This window comes from Battus philenor, unplaced genomic scaffold (assembly GCF_028537555.1).
Source record: "Battus philenor isolate CCGP_79_NKW_IND1 unplaced genomic scaffold, ilBatPhil1.0.hap1 SCAF_16, whole genome shotgun sequence".
Classification (NCBI taxonomy): Eukaryota; Metazoa; Arthropoda; class Insecta; order Lepidoptera; family Papilionidae; genus Battus; species Battus philenor.
This window is the reverse complement of record NW_027181678.1, coordinates 9,686,275-9,710,947: the sequence shown is the minus strand read 5'-3', so window position 1 is coordinate 9,710,947 and position 24,673 is coordinate 9,686,275. Positions and strand designations below refer to the sequence as shown.

General features: G+C 33.6%; 2 protein-coding genes and 1 non-coding gene across 3 annotated transcripts; 2 read left to right on the top strand and 1 right to left on the bottom strand.

Annotated features, from left to right (window-relative positions):
• The first annotated feature begins 10,251 nt into the window (after positions 1–10,251).
• Positions 10,252–16,838, top strand: LOC137919460 (mpv17-like protein). Its single transcript, XM_068762546.1, has 5 exons — positions 10,252–10,303; positions 10,784–10,938; positions 12,402–12,487; positions 15,239–15,351; positions 16,388–16,838. The coding sequence occupies exons 2-5, from the start codon at positions 10,807–10,809 to the stop codon at positions 16,609–16,611; spliced, it is 555 nt and encodes a 184-aa protein (XP_068618647.1). The 5' UTR covers positions 10,252–10,303; positions 10,784–10,806; the 3' UTR covers positions 16,612–16,838.
• TRNAL-AAG (transfer RNA leucine (anticodon AAG)) lies at positions 12,027–12,108 on the bottom strand. The gene has a single exon. It is a non-coding gene; the product is annotated as a tRNA-Leu (tRNA).
• A 1,881-nt stretch (positions 16,839–18,719) lies between the features above and the next one.
• On the top strand, positions 18,720–22,584 carry LOC137919532 (uncharacterized). The gene is made up of 5 exons (XM_068762625.1): positions 18,720–18,935; positions 19,313–20,281; positions 20,716–20,916; positions 20,994–21,174; positions 22,430–22,584. Exons 1-5 carry the CDS (start codon positions 18,720–18,722, stop codon positions 22,582–22,584), a joined length of 1,722 nt encoding a protein of 573 aa, XP_068618726.1.
• Positions 22,585–24,673: the final 2,089 nt, after the last annotated feature.

Genomic DNA, 24,673 nt, shown 5'->3' with positions numbered 1-24,673 from the left:
TCTCTTAAGGCAATAAAACTCGAGGGCTTTGTCAAGCCTCTACTCGAGTAAATACATAGTAAAGTTTTACTGGATTCGATATTTTTTAAATGATTGCTTACAATTAATACATCTCGACGATCGTCTTTCATTAAAAAAGTGCCCTTCAATACGGAACAGTATTGATAGCGTACTTTTGCGTTATAACTTAAAGCCTTCTTCCAAAAATGATCTTAGGAACAGGTTCCTTTTATCGAATAACATAGGTTTTAATTAAACATTATTAATAGTAGTAATAAAGTATAGCAAAACTAAATGTAAAGTTTGAGAATCAACGATTTTATATTTGTATGGGATACCTAATGTGTTAACAAGATAGACAAAGATAAGCCTTATACAACATCTTGATTGTAAGCTTGTTTTTAGACAAGATTGAAAAATATACGAGATGTAGTCACATTCTACTTTACGAGAGATAAGTAAATGAATTAGTCTTTAAAAAGTGTACGTAACAATCCTGTAATTAATAAATTAATAAAACTATATATTGATATTAAATAAAATATATTTGTTAAATCTATTTCGTGTTAGTAGAGTATTAAATTTCTTATGTCGTCGTCGTTTCTACCCATAGACGCCCACTGCTAGTCATATATATATGTGACCTAGATATCTATAGGAGATATATAACAATCGCCACGTTTGATATGTGATGGGTTTGCGAACGCAGTGAGGTATAATGATACGTAGAGACGCTTCTGCCTGCTGCTGTGATAAACGCAGCTTGAATAGAGTTCTCACTAGGTAGACCATGACACAGGCAAGGCCGCGGAAAGTAGCTGATTACAGGCAGCGAAAGACCGGTCATCTGAGCGGTCTTAGTCTTGGAGTAGATGTCTATAAGGCTTCTAGTAGGCTGACTGATGATGACATATTAATCAACAGCCCATAAAAGAGTTACTAATTTTACGGAGCCTCGAAAAAAGTACAACAAGCTTACCAGTAAACTATTCCTAATCTAACCTTATATATTTATTTATATTTATGTATATAACGTATAAGCAATAAATATTTTTTGACGAAACTTATCTCCTACAGTTTTTCTCTCTCGTGTTATAGATTGCACATACCTCTCTTTTTGTTATTTATTTTTATTTATACATTCTTTACTAGCGATAGAGTTTGTCGTCTTGCTCGCTCAGACAGGCTTTACATAATAAGCCAAAATTTAAAATTTAGGTAAATATTGCGAATAAATATTCGGTGTATTATTTTACGTGGGTTTATAAGTGTAGAACTATCATACGTTGCAAGTGAAACAAGCGGATAAATTAGAAAAATTTCATCAACATCATCATCATCATTTTAAACGTAGGATGGTCACTGCTAGAAGTAGCTAGTCTTGTGTGTCCTAAAGGACTGATTGAAAGTAGCCTGCATCCAGCGTCTTTAGTGTCTTATGTGTATCCAGCGTCTTATGTGGTCTTTATTCCAGAACCGCTCATAGATCTGCCCACAGTTCTATGTTCCTTGCTAATTGTCAGTTCAAAAATATTAATATTTATATAAATAAAGTTACTTAACACAAATTTTAACTAAGTTACACTTAGGAAATCGTAACAATAGAGTAGAGTAAAGAAATAGTACCATATGCTCGTCGTCGTTTTATTTCATAGACACCTACTGCAAGACATAGGATTCTCTCAAAATGTAAGAATATACCGTAATCGCCACGCTTAGCAGGCTGGTTGGCGATTGCAGTGTGATATTATGGTACGCAGAGGAGACTGCTGCCCATCCATGAGCCTTTTTTGTGAGCAGTGGCAATACTATATAATTAATATTTTTGCATTAATTACGTAGGATCGAGTATTTATTATATAACTTTGTATCTCGAGAATCGAACCCGCGACCTACGATCTCAAGTCTCAGTCCTCTATCGGTGGGCTACCACTAATCAAAGTTGTATAACATGGTAGAGCAAAGAATTCGGAATAGGAAAACATTAGGTAATACAGGCAGGCAGGCTGTTTTTCACCGTTTAGAGCGTCCGTTTCTGATGCAGATAGTCAAGAGGCTGGTCCCAATGTACTCTGGACTATCAATAACCGATTAAATAGTAAGTGATGTAATGACTCGAGTCCAGGTTCCCAAGAGCCCTTATACCATATTACGTAACGAGTTTCAGGCTAACCGCCTTTCACACTCTACCAACTTAGGCTCGCGGGTTATTTTTCTAAAATAAGACAACAGTATAAATTTAGACTGAAAAAAATAGAAGATAGGCACCATTATCATCAAAATCGACAGCCACAATCCTACCGTTACAAACTTCTTACTACCCGACTATCGTAGCTAATTGCAATAAACGCGCAAGTTGCTAACTATAAAACTTACGTTTTGGCCCAAAAAGTCGACGAAACTGTAATTTTATCGTAGTAAAGTGTGTTCGACCTTTACAAATTTTACAGATTAGTCGATTTCTGAAAATGAAGGAGTATTTTTCCCCTCAAAACATTAACATTTTTACATAAGTTGTAATTTAAAATTAATAATTACGACTTCTTCCAAGTTATTGACAGGGTTATGGTTATGGGTTATAAATTCATGTTGTAATATCTTCATGCAATATATAGAACGCATCGCATTTACTGTGATAGAAATAATTGAAAACGGCTTACGTAAAGAGAAAGTACAGTGTTCACAGAATGGTCGGTAGAGTTCGGATACTATTTGTACACTAAGTAATATTTTTAGAGTAAAACTATTGATAGAAAAAAACAACACACACATAACATAGATTGGCAATTCAAGATATTTATAAAATCAGTATTCAGATATATTTACTAATTATTGTCTTAGGTTTCGTGTACATAAAATTAAAAATTAAATGGTTGTATAAAATATTCATAATTTTATAAGTTACATTGCTCATTCATTGAATTAAAAAGTTGACAGCTAATATACACGGATAAAATATTTTTTACACTGACTGATTATGTTCCTACAGCAGAAGTTGCCCGCCATTTTTTATTATTTATGTTATTATGATGCATGCTAATTGGGTGAATAAAACGGTAAATATTCTATGCATCCAATAAGGATGCATGATCAACACTTCAGCTGTAAGACGCCCACTGCTGGATAGACCTCTCCCAGATATTTCCAATCGGAAGAATTTATCACAATAATACTATTCAGAAACACGAAAGAGATTCTTGTAAGTAGTTTTTAAGTATTATACAATGTGCATTGTTTAGTATTTTCTAAATAATTATTTTTTTTTTATTTTGTTCCGTTCATATTTATTCGAAATTTCATATGTTAGTGATCTCGGGTACATTTTTTTTAAAACCAACACAGCTAATTAACATTGGAAAAAAATTTTTTTCAGCGTCGGTGATTTTTGATTCTGCTATTACGAATTTTGAACCACAGTACGTGCGACAACTTATTATTATTAACAACTATTCTTACTCTAATTATAATAATATTTGAACTGTTTTAGTTTTTTATTAGCAGCTTTCCAATCAACCTGTTATTTTCGTTATGATAAAGTCGATTTTCCTTAAATTATAAACACATTTTTAACGGAAATTTTTTTGGAAAGTATTTTTTTAATTACGAATAATACCTAGAAACTTTTTTTTATATTATAGCTCAAAGTAATAGCATCGGGGGCGTTTACAAGTTAAATTTATTGAAGAGCGAAAATTCAGCGCAAAATATATTTTACAAACACAACTATTTTTAAATATTTCAACGTAAATAATAATTTATCTGCAATTTAAAATTGCGACGTCGAGTTTGGCGTGTCTAATCACGTATGTCACTTTTGTTTGTCAAATTATATGTGTATGTATTTCCTATTAGTATGCTTGATACAGGAAAATGGAAAATAGTGAAAAGTTCAGGAGCAAGAAGGTAGACAATTGTCTGAATCTATTTTTCTGTAATTTTATTTTCCAAGTTGTATACAATAACAAACTTCTTTGTTATCACATATCATATATTTTCTTAGAATAAAACAACATCCTTCGGTATCCAAAGAAGAAACTCTATGTATGTATACATGCATATTTGTGTTACCAGTGATGACTTACGACGTTGAAAGCTCACAATCTCTCAACTCCCCATGGAGCGGGCTATGCTCGGTATTTCTCTATGAGATCTAATCAACAACACGAAAATTCGTACACGAACAAAAGTAGCCAAAGTAGAACAGCGGATTGGCAATTTACAGTCGTAGTGGCCAGGCCTCATAGCGCGTAAAATAGGCCGGCGCTGTGATTATGAGTTCCCGGAGAGGAGACCACGGTCTGGCGAGCGCAGTGTAGAATATATGCTCACAAGGTGGACAGAGAATTTTACATGTCATTGGAGGACGTTGAATGTAGACCGCTCCTTGGTTCTTTTGGAACTTTATGATGATGAAAATCTTTCCTAATTACTAATTGTTATTAGGCGAAGTTTTAACTTTGATGAAATCACCTTCTGGTCATCGTAAAGTTGATGCATTTAAGCTTTTCAATCAATATATTCCGCTACTGATATTTTACTAAAGTATAATCTATTTGGATTCTCTAACTAGAAAAATAAAATTCGTGCTCAAATATAGATTCGTATATTCTAACGTTTTGTTCTGTTCTTAATTTTTAAATAATTCTAAACTTTACATTTATCGTTGGAAAACTTTTGAACATTCTGTCTAAAAGTTAACCATCGTCTAAAAAATCGGTGTCTTCTATAGGTAAAAAAATAAAAAAAAAACTTTTTAGGTAAGAATTATAAAGAGCGAATTCCAAAACTAGTTGACGTGTTAAACAAATTAGATGATGTTTTTTTTCATACTTAACCAACTTCAAACCACATGGGACCACGTTAGTTAAATGATTTAATTGATAGTCTTGCAAGTATATTGATTTACTAAGCTTTTGAAGTTTTGCAGGACATCAACCTGATAACCCCGTCGGCTACGTCGACAAATTTTATGTTATTGAATATAATGATGCAGAGAAATATTGAGCCTAGTCCTTTAAATAGCTCGATGAACAACTCCAAGCTCTCCCTTACGTCCATCGCAGAGGGAAGCCACACACCTTTTTATCGTAAGTAAAATTGCTTATTACATTTATGCACAAAAGCAAAATTGGTGTGGTATTTAAATATAGAGAGCACAGACGCACAAAATGCGGCTCTTTGAGGTATGATTTGTAGCCCTCGATAAGTGTAGCTGAGTTCTCTTTTACCATTGTATTATTATATATTTAAAAAAATGTAAACGTCCTGTACGTGTTTTAAAAGTCTTTAAAATTACATACAAATTAATAAATAAGTGCAACTTTACAACAAACACACATATTTCGTAGTTTTATTTATAAGTTTTAAATAAATATTACATTTAAATTAAAAAAAAGCATTAACTTATCTTTTACATTTTAAATTTTGCTTTTGCGTATTTAATCGGGGCTTGCCAATAATTTTAAATTTCGAAAAACGGTTCGGACTTTCAAGGAGCTTGGCCAACTATGATATAGAGCAGGGAGGGTCAACTTACGACTCGCGAGCCGCATGCGGTTCGTTGAAGAATTGTTTATGTCTCTCGATAAATGCTCGTTTCATACTTTGATAAGATATGTTTAGATCAGTATTAACTAATCAGCGTCTAAAAGATTTACTGATAATTGTGACATCAATTATAATAAATCATATATCAACAGAAGTAAAATAAATGTGTTTAATTTTTAATAATTATTCACTCTCGTTCCCACATCTTATTTTTGGAATAGGGACATAAACTTTCTTATGTTCACCATCTCTCTCTCATCCTTCACAATTTCTCTATTTTTCCCTCGTCCATCCTTCATATTTTTTATCATATCATTCGCCCAGTACTAATAACACACAATACAACTTTTAATTACATATTGTCAATAAATAAAATTCGTGTAATATTTTTAATACCCTTTCTTTTGAATATTTATTTCGTTGCAGCGCGATAACTTTCAAATTAACACGTTCACTGCGGCTTGAGGCCGATTCAGCCTCATGGTAGACTTTGCACTGGTGCGGCGCGTAAAACTCGTGTTTTCTCTCTAGTGCGGCGGCTGTTTACATTCAACCAAAACATGAGGCAGAAAAGGCCTCAACCGCACTACTAGGAAGTTCAGCTTGAGGCTGATTCGACCTCAGCTGCACCAGCTGAAAGTTCTTCAAAATTGGGCCCGCAGTGAACGTGTTAAAGAGAGGCTCGGTTTGTCAAGGATCTTGACTATTCTTGATATAGACTATATGGTCCAAGCATCGAACTTAACAACAGGTTTTGTTGACATGTTTTTCGAATTATGTTTACGAGACATGTAGGTCGTGTTAAGTTTTATTAGAATCTGTTCGAATATTGTGAGGTACATATTTTAAAAGAACTATAATATAAACCATTATTAAGGCTTACAGACTTAATACACCATAGAGGTCAAAGGTAACATTCTTTACACACTTTTTTCGTTTCGTTAATTTGATTATACCAGTAAGTACTCTTTGAAAGGGCTCCTACGCTCTTTTCTTTCTCTTGGAAAGTTGGAATATACATCCACTATGAGGCAATGAAAAGGTTATGCCGGACTTATATCGGGCTATAACCCACAGATATACTTGATGGCGTTTGTCAAAACTACAAAAATATTTTCGTATGCTATGGTAGTTATAACAGCGCTGTCTTATTATCTCAACCACTGAGAATAGCTCTCAAAGTATATCACAAGTTTCAACGGGACTGGACTTGTGGCGGATCACCTTTGAATTCCGCCATATAGGAGATGTTATGAGGGTTGGAGGAGGGCGTGGTATAAGCTCCTCTGACGTCCAGGTGATGTTCTTTTTCTCTTTGCCTTTACGCAGCTTACTTCTCCAATATTATTTAGCAGGTATACGCCTTATTTTATTAGTTACGGGAAAATCTTTTGGATATTTAAGATAGTGGAATGGAGCGCAAGGTTATGTGGAGTTCTTCCCTGCTAAAACCTCGTCGATTGTCTTCCTTTATGCTGGTATACGGGACATCACAACTTCCATTAAGATCTTTTACAAGAATATGATAACATTACATTACTGTACATCAGTTACCCTGTTCTATGGTCACTTTAAGTGGAACTTGAGCGTCTTAGCGGGCTATTTTCAATTAGTGTAGTGTTATAAAGATCTACATGATATTCAATAAGATGAATCAAATCATGCCCTACCATCGTGTTTAATATTAGATTTTTTAAACTCTTTCGAAAACATTCCTGGACCAATTGCGGTTACACGAAATATTTTTTGTCTGAACGAATGCATATCAAGCGATAATTGTATGTACAGCTATAATAGTTTCATAGTTAAAGTAAGATGCCAGTGTACGCGATATAAATATAGCTCCTTGTCTTTATCGTACAATAGCGTAACAATAATCAGTGTTCAATTCATTGTTGATATGAATTATCCTTCTTATCATAGCTATAGATAGATATGGATATCGTGAGTGTAGTGTTTTCCAAGTCCCCCGCAGGTCGGTTGTTTTGTATTCTCATAATACGTGTAAACTTTGATTTTTACATACAAATATTTAAATCCGTAATTTTGTGTTTTTAAACATTAATTTTATTTATTAATTTTTTTTGGAGATTTTATTAAATTTGTGTTAAAATTGTGACTTTTAGTGTGAACAAAAGCTAAGAATTTACCTTAAAGTATTTTGTTTGTTTTGTTTGTATGTATCTGACCAACAATTGGTGTTTTTTTATTAATAACATCGATAAAATGCTTAAATTAAAGGATTTTTTTGTTGTTAAGTCGATCTACGAAATTTGATCATATTTAAATTAATATTTTTAACTTATCACTCGGTGCAATATCTGCAAAATAAAAAGGAAACGTTAATTTTTGATCTATGCTTTGAAAACGTAATACGATAGAACGAACATACGAACATAATACCAACAGAAGAATACGAAAGCAACATTTACCAACTATTTGATGAGATTGGTACAAGATTGGAAGGAATAAATGAAATAGCTGTTAAAAGTATTTAATAAGTAATTATTTTCCATTTAAAATCGACCTCATGTCAGTGTCGTCTACTGCTAGATATGGAGATTCCCCATAGATTTTCAGTAAAATCGGTAGATAGTGACTTGCGTCTGTTCTGTTTATGATTGATTGATTGATTGATCACTGATTACTGATGATGATTTAACACGTAAAACTTAGGTAGTATAGTTTTATTACATTTTAATGAATTATGCTCTCTCGTGGACCTTGCAGTACTGTAAAATAAATATTTACAATGTAATAATAAACAAACATCTAGTAAATTACAAAAGAGGAAATCGGAAGTGCTAATACAGTAACATATGAGCCTCCTTGATTGAAGGCTTCGGTTGTGATAACAGTTTGAACGTAAAAGATATTTTGTACATAAAATAATGCAAGTGTGTCAACATACAAGGTTAATTAATGTTGATTGTAGTTATCTAAATGAGTTTAAATTAATAAAACATTAAACTACTTTTGCAATTCTTTATGTTTTGTGTATTAGTCAATGATTAATTCATCATTATCTTCAATGCTGGACATAGATCTCCAATAGAACCGTCCTCTTCTGATCTTAACAAGGTCGTCTGCCCGCCTTTGGGGTGGACCGTCCAACGCCTCCCTTATCAGTCTGTAGTCTTTACTCCAATTAAGTGCCAGACGCTATCTGCTCTGAGCTATGTGGCCTGTCCGCTGAAACTAACATGCAAATCCGGTTGAGTGTGTGATTAACTAGGTCTTTAGGATTCGGTAGTAAATTTTTATGACGATAAATTTCTTTTTGGAAATAAAAGTAAATCAAAATTCTAAGAGTCAAAAGCTGGATGCCTGTCCTTAAATTCTCCAAAGAGCCTTCGAAGTCTCAAGCAATTCCTAAACTACGTTATTTTAATAAGGTTTAATCTAAGCACCTTAAATTCCGTATCAAAAATAATTTGTTAATGACAAAAAACATTATTTTATAATAGTGTACGTCTATTCAGCTGAGTAATAACACAATTAAATCCACCACACACTTTTCTTATACAGAAAATATCTCCATGTAAACTAGTTCGTTTGTAGATCGGCATATTGAATTTATTTAAAATACATTTTTTATTCATAAGCCATGCCATTTTTTGCTCTTCAATGGTACCTTGCCGTGAAAGTATTAAACCATAACATACAAATCGGTATACCGTTCAATGGAACCTTGTAAGATATTACTGACATCTGCTGAAAGTTTAACCATTGTTTATTCTGTTTTTTTTTTTGTCGTGGACAAATTCCTCTTACTGTTTGGCTTTTACAACCTAATGTTTTCCATAGAAACCCTGGCTTGTGTCGTTATTTAATTTATTTAATCGCATAGAGACTTATTAAGGTACATTTCTGTTAGCCACGCCCAAACGAAAAATAGTTCACAATATACAAAGTGAAAAGCGAGCATTGTTTTGACATTTGTACAATGTATAAACTGTCAAAAATAATTAGTTGCGATATTTATCGCAACTAATTATTTTGACAGTTTTGATTATTTAATCAGAGGAACCAAATATGATAGGTAAGAGACTTCTTGTCATGAGAGACAGCATTCTTCTGTGACACTGTCATGATGCAGAAGGAGGCAGCCGTGCGGGTTAGGCGCGCCTCGTTTCAGCTCTCTGGAGAGTGGTGTATCAGAAATGGGGCCTTCGGAGTTGCGGGTGTTTAGGGTGGGTGCCGTAAACCCTCATTAGTTTCGGCGAATCTGAGGCGGACGATGGATCGATGTTGTCACGAACTATCATGGCAGTACAATGAGATATTCAGGGGTAACATGAAAAACAATTAACCCAGGACAGGCTGTCTAGGGCCATCGCCGACGGGGAAATCCCACATAACCCTGTCATCTTCCTAGAGGTTAGGTATCTTGAACACTCGGAAGATTTCTCCCCGTAACCAAATAAATGAAAAAATCATTTTTTAGGTATTTTAAGTGACAAGATTCTCGCTTGGTTAATAAAAAAGTACCATTGTTCCGATGGTTATTTTGTTGAATAAGCGTCCCACTCATATGATTAGACAATGTAACTATTAACTTACAAAAACGTACGTAATTTGTTGTATTTCATTGACCGGACATAATTTATGTATGCTATCCCTGCATGACAGTCGACATTTTAAATTATTCCATTGAAGTCAATTGTCGGGCTCGCGCTGTGGTCCCCAGTACGATGTGTTCAGTAGTGATCGAACTCGTGTTTGTTTCGTGTTTGTCGATAATTTATCTTAACTGGTGACTACTAATTGTTCTAAACCTTATCAGTAAGACAGTTAGCATCTTATATCTTTATTCATCGATTATGAAATGGTACTTAATCAAACTAGAACAGAAACTATTAAATAAAATTAATTTAAACGTTTTCGTTTATGTTAAAAATCATTAGGTTACTTTCATTTTTATTTAAAACTACATTTGTTGATTATTGTAGTTTAAAAACATGTTTACAAAAATACGTCGTTGGTTCTGTCAACGGTTACACTTTTTACGACGATAAATTATTTATTCTTAAGATATCCAAAAGTTTTTTTTTTTTTAAATATTGTGAAAAATCAATAATCGGTATTCAAGTTTTTTAAGGTGATCATCGCGTTTTTTTAGACTGTTTCCTGTCCACCGTAGCGAAATTATTTTATAAACGACCCATTTACATGTTTCGTTTTACAATAAATCGTTGATTGGTAGGTATATAAATAGAAATGGAAATGTTTACAGAGGATATCAAAGAGTGTGCATTAATGATGTCGAAACTGGCCAACTTATGGCGAACGTCGCTGAAGAAAAGGCCAATTCTCACCAACACGATGGTGTACGCAACGCTTTACGCGGCGGCTGAGTTGTCGCAGCAGACCTTCAACAGAATAAATTTGGTAAGTTCGAGATTCAACATTTATTTACTAAGAAGATACACACGTATACACTATATAGACCGCTTTACGCGACGTGGATAGTAACCCCTGTCGGTGGATCGACGACATAGTCAAGGTTACTGGAAGTCGCTGGTAGCGGACAGCGTAAAGCCCATGATCGTTGCTATCTTTGGGGAACGCCTATACCTTGCAGTGTGCGTCTAATCGCTGATATAATTATGTTAACATATCGCATTGACATAACTATGGTCAGATAAACTACATAGTAAACTTACGTGGTAAGAATTAATTTTTACTTCAAATAATTCTATCAGCGAAGATAAAAGTTCACAATACGTAACAAAAAATAGGTTGATAGGTTAAGTACATAAACAAAAGTCAAGAGTACTTGCGCTGTGTAACTTTATTTTGTGTTTGCGACTATTTTTTAGCAATGTCACCATAATTATATAATTATACACTACAACATTCTATTTTTCAGTTATTTATCGAAGCTATAATGCCAATTCTAATCTTTTACTTTTTAAATACATATAATAGTCGATTATTTATATCCGGTTCCATTAAATTTTATTCTGACGTCTGCCGTTTCCGGACACATTGATTTCTATGAATAATCACTTGTCAAACAATAGATTTTTTCTAATTTATTTCGTACGTAACAATTTTATAAACAGTTTATTGTTACATGGAACACTAACTAAACGAAACTACTGTAGTTTAAATATATAAATATGCATATAAGGCATTGTTTTATTCAAATTAGTAAATATCAGCTTACATTTCTAGGTTAAAGTAGGGGAAAGCGAAGAGTGAGAGACGCAATAGATCAATTGAAATAAATAGTAAAGTGTAAATAATATAATAATAGATATCTATGTACCATAGAAAATAGATTACAATGTAGATTCCTATTAATTAAAAATATTTTTATTTGATTTTAATGAAATTTGTTATCAAAAGTTTAAAAAAAGTCAAATTGAGCCAGTATTTCAGAAAGCGAATAGAAAACGGCTTTAATCATATTAATATAAAGCATAAATTAAACTTATTTAAGAATCATATCACAATTACCAACTAAAAATAATTGGCAGCGGTGGGATTCGAACCCACGCCTCCGAAGAGACTGGTGCCTTAAACCAGCGCCTTAGACCGCTCGGCCACGCTACCTATTGAGTCCTACTGGATAATAAAGGATCGATATCCCAGTTCTTTAAATGATATAAAATATGAGCAAAAGATAATATATAGGGAAAACCCGACATGAAAATAAAACTGATTTAATGTCTTTTGAATAATATTCATGAGAGTTTTTAATTTAATTTTTTTAAAATAATAAACTATATTGTGAATGTGATCCGACAACATTACATGTAACGATAATAACGAACATGTCTTGAAACAAATTTTAATTCGTTAGGAATATGAAATGAAAAATCTATTACCGTGCGTTTTATTTTCAGCCTGAAAAACCGGAGCTCGATCTCGCCGCGGCGGCCCGCATCGTTACTGTCGGTAGCTGTTTGTACTCACCGACCCTTTATTTTTGGTTAGTGAACAACATTGTTCGTCCAAAATGGCAGTTGGGGGGGCACTTCACTCGTCGTTGGGGCTTAGCTAGGTTTTCGAGTGACGACCATAAGTCGGTAAATGCGGTGTGGATATCCCTTCATTAAGTGGACCGACGACATAGTCAAGGTTGATCATCGTGATGATCTTTGGTTTGGGTGACGCTTATAGGCTTTGGGTGTCTATTGCTGAATTTTATTAGTCAAGTAAACATTTAAACTACAAATACATATTTTTAAGTTAACAATATTTGTATATCCATATCATTTTATCACTTATTCACTTGTCTATATCATGAGGAGAGTGCCAGAAGAGCTCAATTTCGTCGTATAAACTAGATTGAAATTGAGCTCAACTGTAGAACGTTGTTTCAACTTAGAATATACATGGTTACGAGGGTTCCTATCTGAAGAGAGCCCACAGTTAACTCAATCGGATTTTCTTAGTGATAATTTTTGCAAATATTCTTAATTCGTTAACTAGAGTAACTAGAGCATTATATAAAATTCATTAATAACCTTTATTATAACTTAAAACATCTTTTACACAGTAGTAGTATTGTTTAGTACTTCTTGTTTAATAAACTTTTTAAATTCATTGTATGATAACCTCATACCCTAGAAGACCTGAATTTTGTTGATAAAAAACTCTATCTTGTTTTTAAAACACAGGTTTTTTTTACGGCATAATTTAGATTTTTCGTCTTTTTTACATTTTATTAATTTGCATTAAATTAATACATTCTTTCATGAAGGAGCCGTAAATTTCGTTATGCCCGGGGCATTCAACATCATAGCACCGACTTTGCGGTTAAGTCTTTGGCCAATCGGCCTCTTTCCTTCCATTTTGCCCAAACTGATTGGGGCATATTTCATTAGTCGTCGTCGTCGTTTCAGCGCATAGACGCCCACTGTAAGGTATAGGCCTCTCCCAAAGATTGCTTATGGGAATACCATAAAGATATAACATAACTTTATGGTATGGCTTGGGTGGCGAGTTGTTGACCCCAGTGTTCTGTCCATCGTCTGGAAACTTGTTTGTGAGCAGTGGAAATCCTATATAATAAATGCCCAAAGTGTGAATTATGAAAAATTGTATCCCGGGAATCGAACCCGTGACTTACGATTGCGTGTCCGTTCTTTGCCGACTGCCTCTGCTCGCTACCATATAGCATTAATAAATTATAATTATAACTATCAAGTCTTATTTATTATTTTCTCCATTAGTGTGTTATTATAGTTTCTAATGGATTCAGGCGTTATTTTGCGGAAGTCCATACTAAGTAAGAAAAAAACCAATATATAGCTACTTCCGCCATGCAGCAGTAGTCGTGCAATAAATGTTACACTGATTAGTGCCAAACACAGAGTGCTCTCTGTGTTCGGCACTAATCGCTGTAGCATTACTGTTGAGGATGCCCCGTGGAGGAGTGAAACACGTGTTGAGTGGTAGTTGTGTAATTCGCGTTGTTTGCCGCACGCGCATTTATCAGCGGGCTAGCGAGGGGTACACTTTATTGCACGACTACTGCTGCATGACGGAAGTAGCTATACATTGGTCCTTTTCTTACTTGGTATTATAGTATTAATATTTTGAAATAAAAATCAGAGTAAAAACTCTATTAGAAACGGTCCATTTACTCAGTAAAAGTCGGTAATCCAAGTGAATCGTTTACGTTTTACAAATGTGCAAATTCAAATAAATTATTTACATGCACACGCAATGTTCTGCTGCATGGACGTCATTGCTAATACGATCGGTAGTCCGTTACATCCTCTTGTTATGAATATTCACATTTATTTAACTCGGGAGAATTTATTATCATAGGATTTAAACTTTCTATTGATACAAAATTACGTCTATTATACTTGTTTTGTTTGTCGTTTTTTGTGTATAATATTGACTGTCCTATGTTCGCTTCGCGAACTTAATGAGCGCCAACCTTCCATCCCGTAAGCCTTGCCTAGTCTTATAGATCCACAGAAACAGTGGTGAGTAAATACATAGGTAGAAATATATACAGAATTCGAGCATGCATTAAATCGATTTTGTTATTAATGTGTCGAGATAGTTTGGCTGTTCTAATTGTAAAAAATGTAATAACTTTATATCGGTCATCAACAAAGAGATTTTAGTAGGAAACTTTGTTAACAACTCTACATATATATACTGTATGAACTGTGTGTATTAGTTTTTTATTGAATAAAAACTTGACGTAAAATCCTATAAATACTTTTTATTTTGAGGATGTCATTTAAGTTTTAATTTGTTTCCAGTTTCTCTTAAATTTGGCTCTTTTGGAATTCTTCTCATGACGCACAAAGCTGTAGATAGATAGGCAACTATTTATTTCACTACATAATACAAATAATTACACGCACGATAAGTTAAAATAAAAAAAAAACTACTTCAAAACAGAACTTGATGTAGAGATTGATAATTAAAATGTGTTTGCATTTATACATAATTGATGTTGGTTCGTGCGTGATCCCAAGTGGATAATAGAAAGATTGAGATAATAAAATGAATATATTATAAATCTGCAATTTTTTTAACTCTGTTGAAGATCTCTTTGATATCCCTTAACAGTGGACCATTGTGCGGGTAAAAATCTTGTTGTATAACCCGTTATTTCTTAGTACGTCATTTACAAAAAAAGAACAGGAAAAGTTTCTTTTATTATGTAACGGCTATATTACGTAGCATATGATAATAATATTATTAATTACAGGTACGGATTTCTGGACAGAAAGTTCCACGGAACAACGGTAAAGATGGTGGCAACTAAAGTGGCGAGCGACCAGTTCATCATGACGCCAATACTTATTGGCGCGTTTTTCACATGTATGTTATCATCAGTGCATTGGTACCCTAGCGGTTGAGGATTGAAACTTGCAACCAAAGGTCCCGGATTCGATTTCCGGGATGTAATCTTACTTAATTTACACTTAGTGCATTAACTATATGAAATTGCCACAGCTCACAAAAAAGTTTCGTCGTCTATGTACCATATCAATGGTATCAGCCATGTCATCAACCATGTCTAAATACCACAATGCAATCGCCGCCCCATCTGCCAAGCGTTGTGATTATGTTATATCCCCCCATAGATTTCTTTGAGAGAGACCTATACCTTGCAGTGGGCGTCTACTCGCTGCAACAATACTTAAAATCCTGCAATTAATTATACTTTAAACAACCTCAAACAGTCGAATTATTATGCTACCGAAACGCAGTATTGCACTTTAGACATGCGCGCGACGAGATGGGGGGCGGGGGTGTATATCGGTCACTGTGTTAAGGCACCGTCAACGCTCGCAGCGGTGAAACTCATGCTATATTTTCCTGGATCCCCACCTCACCGATGTAAATATCCTGCACTTTTCTTTTGAGTTTGGCTGTAGACAGCATAAGCAGCGGCGATCAGTCATCTGGCAAGAGTAGACTGATGGGTGCTGAAGTTTCGAGTCTCAAGTTATTCCTAAAATTACCGCAGAGTCAGCAAAATTAACAGTTTCGTTGTTGAGACTTAAGCTTCTATTTCTTCACATTTCGTATTGTAAATTCTATACATTTAGTTTTCTTTGCGTTACATACACTTTTACATATGTTACATAATATACATTTAGAGGAAAGTAACTTAAGTTCAATTCTTACGCTAACAAGTCCGGGGCCTTTTTTAAACATGTAACGGTTTGATGGCTCTCTAGTTTATAGATAGTGTTGATTCAAAAGTCGTATATGTAAGAAGGAAAAAGTAGTAAAAAATATTTGGCGATCGTAGATTTTTATCAAGGGATGAATTAAGATATTTCCAGTACGGCGTAAAATACGAGGTTGAAATGTTAAAATAAAATGTTAAAATTTTTGTTTCCGGCAGTAATGGGCATAGTCGAACAAAAAGAAGATATTTTTGAAGAATTGAGAGAGAAATATGTGAAGACGTTCCTGCTAAATCAAGCGTTTTGGATCCCCGGTCAGACGATCAATTTCTTCTTTGTGCCGCCTAACTTGCGTGTGGTGTTTGTAGCTTTTGCATCTTTCTTATGGATTAACGTTCTGTGCTTCATTAAACGAGAAAAGGTCGAGAAAAAGGCGGCATGATTATACCTTTGTGAATACGGTATTGTTGTTGAAAATGTAACATGACATCGCAAAACATCATAAGCGAAGATCATAAGTTGAATATTAATTTTAACAGTATTTTATCTAAATTTTGAGTGTTATTTGTGTTAAAAAATTTGATTGTTCATTCGATGCCACGTGTATATTCTTCGTGGTTAACATCTTGAAAATGTGTTGTCCAAAAAATTTATCATTAGTATAAATATTGTTTTTGACATGGTTTCCTTACTTAGCCACGCATTAGCGATATATTTGTGAATTACACTGAACACCAACAATCATCATCATACACCGAGAAAAACTATCGTAGAAAAATTATAGAAACCCATTTGTGTAATATTCTACTAGATACATACATTTGGGTGAGACTGTATATATGGTAAAATTAACTGCAGATTTTTTATTACTATTTTACTAGGTACATGTATAAGTTTTTATTGGTTTTTTGGTAAAAAAATGTAATTTTGAAGGGAATTTTTTTCTTATTCAAACGATTGAACTTTGGCTTATACACATTTTTACAAAGACCCTAGTTATTTTTCGGACTCAACTTGTGTGCGGTTGTTGTATACCATATTGTATGTTGTATATTATAATGTCAGACGAATACAACGGCCTTTATGTCAAATTAATAGGTTGCGTACTTCATGCCGGTCCGCTCTTAGTTACACTGAACGCACTTGTATAATGTATTCACCTAGTAAATATAATTATGTACTGTTTTGTTAAATATTATGATTTAAGAAATGTAAAAATAAAGATAAATACTCATTTTATTCTATTTTTTTATAAGTTGCACCCATACATACATTACCGGACGTTTCGACATTTCTTCCTATCATTCTAATCTTTGTATAAAAATATGTCAAGAAAGTCATTAATAATTAAGCTTGTGTAAGAACCCTTATTAAGTGTTAACTACGCCAGGTGTTTAAAACATGTTGCAAATGTGTTCAACTTGGCAGTTACTTTAAGATCAATACTTATTAGCTTAAATCTAATTTCTATGCATTTCATTGACTTGAGAATGAAGTGTTGGCTAGTTATGAAAAACTAACTATAATTTTTGTAAAATCGCTAAATGTGTATGAGAAATGAAACATATTATAATCATCTCCGTTTCAGCTGTAAAATGTCCACTGCTGCACATAGGCCTAGGCCAAAGACTTCCAATTGGACAAGTTTTTTTTTTTTGTTTTACATGGGCCCCGTTTTTGGAGTCCTGTCATTCCCCCCGCCATGTGCAGGTCAGGGACGTTACATATTCGGGTTAATTATTATTCTAGCTATTTTATTTCTTATTCTCCACAAATTCGTACGCGGGCTCTCCTTTCGTCCTTTACAATATCTATCCATACATATCTTCGGCCTTTCATAGTCTTCCTTCCCTCATCTTCCCTCTTAGATCACTGTTTGAATCATAGGTAAATTTTGGTATTACAATATTGACACAATTTGATTTAATTTATTTCTTCTTTTTTAACGTTTATTTTTACTTTACTTAATTTAATTGCTTTAGGGTTTTGCTCGACCCCTGTACTACTCTTAAGTCCCGTTTTTATTCATTGCATACTGTAGGCCTACCAGTAGGGAGGTTATGTATTCTATATCCGTTTTTGATGCATCAGAACCTTATGGCTAACGTCGTCTATTGCCCTGTCCTGTCTACTGTCACTTCAACTAGCAAATCAGCAGGCCTTTATTGGCTACTTTCGTTCGAAATTCAAAAAATATGTATATACTTTTTTAAATTTATCTATTCTCTGTTTATTAGTGTTTTCGGATAAAAATCATTATTTTGTGAGGTAAAAATGCGTATGAAAGGGTAATAGTCTAAAAAAAAATATTTAATGCATGTTTTAAAGAAAGCATACGATAAATATGGTGTAAGGTGTTATAGCAAATCAGCTACTTGGCATACGTGAAAGTATTTATTTCTACTGTTAATTGCGTAAGTCCTTTTGACGAACTGTTTAATTAGATTAAGATATAAGTCAAGATTGCTATTATACGGTTTCTCAAATTACTTTAGAAACCATGCCGTATTTCCTTCAGTTTGTTCTTAGGCTGTCTACGAGTTAGACAAGATGTTCCCTAATGATAGCAAAGTAGATGATATGAGTTTCATAATTAATTGCTCCATAAATAAGGATCGTTTAGAAAGTAATGTTGAAGACCTTATTTACCACAACGTCTCTGTGGTGGAATCACGGATTGTCGCAGCCAATTCGCCAGATCTCTCACCTATAATTGGAGTGATATTTGCGGTTTTGGTGTACGTATACATGGAGGTGGATATTGAGGTAAGAATTACGTCACTCGCTCTCATTTGTATTGTCATGTAAGTAGTGAGGAGTACGCGTTCGGTTTCGTAATATGTCTTAGTTTACGTAACAGCGTTAATATTAGGTATTTTTGTTAAAAACAAAAGAACCTGTAACGATTTCATCAAAAATGAAATAATATTTTCAACAAAGCCAGTCCAGCTGTAAATACGAGTATATACTATACAAGTGCCCCTAATATACAGTTTACTTTACCTTACATCGCGCATTAGCGCCGTGATAATTCATAAGGCATTCATTCCGTATATTCTTTTTTTTCTAAGAGGCAGTAGAAAGTATGTTATATGTGAAAATTACAATAAACTTTTGTAACTTTAACTTTCATTTTATTTCAGAAGTTAAGAGTTTACACAAAATTGGAAAACGTCTCCAAAAATAAAACTCTAGGAAGGATTTCAGTCTTATCGCTACTAATATTCACTTCACCGAACGTCATTTTATTAATATTATTAGCATTAATACATAAATTATTGTGCTTCTTTATTATATTAAAGAGAGATAAAAACTTTGTAGCATTTCTTGATGGTTTTGATGTTTTTTGGAGTTTAGAAGATAAAGATTCGAGAAGTGTTATAAACGTGTTAGGATTAATTGAAACAATCTCTGCGGAAATATTAGCCGAGAAAATAAAACGAAAATTAAAAACCGTTATTTCAAATAGAAGTTGTGAGAAATTGTTTTATACTCGCCGTGAGAAATTTGGATGGTTTTACTGGAGTAATAATCCTAAAGTCGATTTAGACGAATACGTTAAAGTTTTAAACGTTGGAAGTGACAAACAATTTCTTTCCAAGGAAGACTTAGAATGTGTGATGACCGAATTGTCTCACCAGCCTTTACCGTTAGACGATGAAGGTTTGTTTCAAATTTTCGTTACTAAAGAAACGCTCGAAGAAAAAGTAACGAATAAAGAAAACCACGTTATTATATTTAGAATACACCACTCGGTAGGAGATGGAGTGGCATTAATAGAGTTCTTATGTCAGGCACTAGCGGATACAGTTGCAAATGATCAAAGTACTATCAATATATCACGTAGTAATTACAATACCCCAAGTAATTTATTGGATAAAGTAAAAGAAATTTTTTCTGCGCCAATATGTTTTGTTGATGGAATTCTAAGGAAACCTGACGAACATTCCCTACATGGTCCTTCTTTGCTCGGGGAAAAATTGTTCACATGGACGGATCCTGACGAAGACTTATTCCAGATGATTAAGGATATAAAGCAACACAAGGGATTGTACTTTTCAGACGTCTTGGCGACTTCTCTATCCAGCGGCCTTAGAAATTATTTTTCAAAGGTATATTAGTTTAACTAGTATATAGTCTTGGATTTTTTATCGTCATAATCATCATTTCAGCCGTAGAACATATACTACTTGACATATGCCTTCCCCATAGATTTCCAATAAGGCGAGTTGGAAGTGGTCTACGTCCAACGTTTTCCGAATAGCTTAACAATGTGTTCACCTTGACTGCACTTGTTGGTGCATAGTCTCTATCCAGAACCTTATAGCTCCAGCGGCTATATGACTTGCTAATCCGCAAGAATATGTCGGATAATTTCGTTCATTTACGTATCTCCTCATATTACCTATGGTAAAATAAAATAGAAGCATATTAGATGTTTTTGTTTTAACAAAAATTTTTGCCTTTGGAAAAAAGTAGAAGTTATATTTTTGGCAAGGTTGGGGGAAAAGATATTATAGCAATAAATGTTTTTTTTATTTCATAGACTATGGATCATATCCCGGAGGATGTAGCAGTTATATTGCCAATTAGGTCACCTAACTTAGTAAGGCCCCGTACAAATAACGAAATTACATTCAATAACAATTTCATGGTGACCATAATCGACTTGCCAACCAAAGAAAAAAGACCGATAAACGAAATAAGTAGACGATATAATCTTATTCGTAAAAGTGTAGATCCAATGGTATGTAGACTTTTTTTATTATTAATATTTCATATTGTTATTAACTGATTATATTTAATTAAAAACTTGTTATCCAGGTTAATCATTATTTCCTAAAAGTTTGTTATCTCCTGCCGCATCAAATATTACGGCCTATTTTCAAAAGCAGTCAAGCCACACTAACTTTTAGCAACATGCCTGGTCCGGAATCTCTAAGTATTTGCGGAGGAAACTTGATAAAGAGTTTAGTTTTCTTTATACCTAACAAAGGCTCTACAGGTAAATTATAGTTTCCTTATTTATATTTATGTATGTATTTAAATATTCTGTAATTACTTACACTAAGTATTCTAAACATGTTTTATAAGAATTTAAATCTTATAACAATCAGGCTTATTACATTACAAGGTTATAAAGAAATTTATTTATATATGATTGAATAATGACCGATTGCAGAAAATTATCTACTCAACTGAATTACGTTTTAAGTCTTGGTATGTCACTGGAATAAATTACCGTGATTCCCTTCTGTTAGGCTTTTCTATCATCGATTTTTTAGCCTGTATAATTTGTGTTAGCACTGTTTGCTTTTTGTATTTGCTTATAATCAGTTCTTTAAATTGTTTTAGTGTGTAAGCTTTATGTTGGTGTAATTTAATAAAAAAATAGGATTAATTCGGGTAATATAAATGGTTAAAAGGGAAGTATCGTCATCATCAATCCAGCCGTAGTGTCTGCTGGTGGACACAGGTCTCTTCTTTCGATTTTCCATAGGGCTGGCTGCAAGCGTCCGGCATTTAGCGATTAAAGACAACCTCAATAACCTTATTAATTTACTTGCTCTAACTCCTATTGGAAGACGCGAGGTCGTCTCGTCTGTCTACCTTGTGGGTGAACGTCTTACGCTGCGCTTGCCAACCGTCTTTTGTGTATAATCCTTTATTCAATTTTCATATTTGTGTCTTCTTTACGTGAGTAGAATGCAAATTGTTGCATAGTATAAATATTATTTCAAATTGTGACAAAATCAGTTCTTCACTTATACACTAGGTCCTCCTTGCAGTAACTAAGCTCGATGGCTCCTCCAGAGACTTAGCATAGGTCGTTACACACTTTATTGGGATCTGATGATGACTAACTTTATTGGGATGGATGAGATTATCTCGGAGGCTGTCAAGTATTTAGATTGCCTTGTAGTTATATTATTAGGGCCCTCAAGAGATGAACTCAGCCTTTGCTGTCATTCCAAACTGTACATAGAAAACTTTCGACATTGCGCGCGTCGATCCGTGGTGTCCACACCAGAATCTCAAGATCTCAGTGGTCATCTGTTCTGCACGTGTGCTTTCTTATGTGTCCTACTTATTGTTACTTCAACTCACCAATTTGCTGGGCTATTCCAGTTACTTTAGTTCGTTTTTTTAGCTAGTTCTAAAGCTTTAATGATCCCTGATGATGTACTTTTCTTTTTTGGAGAATTTTCTACCATTAGATAAATTTTAAGTTTGAATATAATAAAAAATAATGTTTCTAGGACTTGGCATATCAGCTTTATATTACGGCGGTGTACTACGGTTCGCGGCCATGGCAGACGCAAACATTGTGCCGTCCACAGAACATCTTTCGATAATTCTCAACGCCATGGAAGATGAGATTCGACAGATGCATAGTTTATATGTAAAACATTAGACATACCATTACATAACAAACATGAACGGGCAATAAGCGATGGCATCTCAGTAAAAGGTAAGACGTTTAACGAAATCAATAATGATTCTCGAATAAACTTATTTTTTATATAAGGAGTGCATCGAAAACGACCTGTTGTGATTAATAATAAACGGTGTAAGTGTTAATTTATATGGAAAATTTTATTTTAAAACTATCTTATACTAAAAATTCTAAACACATTAGGTATACATTTCATTATAAGTGATTTTAGATAACAGCTATGGCACCACGAAACGTGGTTATATATGAGCTTGTATAGATAGTTCAACTCATCTTGAATCGCGGTGTTGTGTGTAAGTTTCTACAGAGATAGTGACTGTGCATAAATGAAAGTACAGTCAAAAAAAAAATACTTGAATTTATTACTATTATATTTAAATGTATATAATTATTCTTTGTTTTATACGTATGAATGACATAATAAAAAACGGCTGAATGCGTGTTTATTACATCAGTTTAAAATTATATGGAGATTTAAATTTAGAACCAGATTCTTTTACTTCAGCCAGTATACTAGTTACTGTTCACTCTGATATTCTCAGTGCTTTTGGGACTCCATTTCGCATGGCGTTTAAAAGCTTCGTCAGTTTCGATGCCAAAACTGGGCTGACGATGTAAAAAAATATAAAAGTTCAAATATTTTTTCGCATATTTGTTTACAAAGTTGTCGTATACTTCTGCACTATTCTTTTTCAAAAGTTTCTTGGTTTTTTACTACTTGTTTTACACTCTTGTTTATCTTAAACCATAAAAAAAAAAAATGTTTCATCACCATTATCATCATCACAGCTGATAGACGGCCACTGCAAGGCATAGGCCTTACCTACAGATCGCAACGACGACCGGTCCTGCGCTGCTCGCAGCCAGCAACATACATTATTCAATCAAAATGCCGACAAAACGACATTTTCAATCAATTTTTCTAAAATTATTCGTGATTAAGTAATAGCAATAGTAAATAAATACTTGATTATATGAGCATTTTCTTCATGAATTTTGGTTACTTTTAATACTGACTGTACTTACACAACAGCGATAAGAAAATATTTCTTGGACGACTGCCCCGTCACTATCACACGATGCAAAATTGCATACATATGCACACAGAGCCGCGCGCCAAGATGAGTTGAATATTCTTCTGTATCTATTAAACCTTGATCAGTGGAGACACGGTGAAAAAACCTTAGACTGTCAGATGGGAAAGTAATTAGAACAAAAAATTTAAGTATTCAATTCACAGGTGTGTATCATTCTCTAAGCTTTAGATTCATAGTCTTAAGTATGTTAACTCACAATTCATGACAAACATAAAACATTATTTTAATTAAAAGTCAAAAACAGAATTATTGGTTATAGGAGCAGAAGCTTTATAGGGATGAATGTATAGTTCATTTGCTGTCAATTAATGTTTGGTACACCCTATACATAAATCAATGGTTTCACAAATAATGAATAACGTAATGTTTACATGCTTATATAAAGATAGAATACGTATTAGCGGATTATTCTTTTTTTTTAATTAATTATTGTTTGCATATTCTGCTGACTGTACTGTCAGAAGTTACTGGCCTGTCAAATTCTTGAAGTAAAAAAAAAGTTACTTATTTTGTAGTGATCACATACAGGTTGATTGGATTTAGGTGTGAAAGCTTTTTGCTTACACATGAGCTATAAATTCACCTCTTTAAAGCCTTGACACATATAATCAATCAATACATAAACCATATAGTACTGAGGACTGCTCGTACTAAGTATACATATTTTATACGATGCTGCCAAAAAGTGTTTATGGTGGTTATTTTGTGTGTTAAAGGTATGGAGATTGACCAATACAAGTCAGTTCGTAGAAACGGAAGTACCATGTTTGTAATGCACAACATTGTGAAATGTACATCACATAGGAGATTCAGAATACACGTGAATAAAACTCTTGTAAATATTAAAAAAGATATTTAATTAAATAAACTTATGACTATCAAAATTATTTCAGAATATCCCTATTACAAATTAATAAAAATCATAACTAAACAATCTAAAATTATTGATA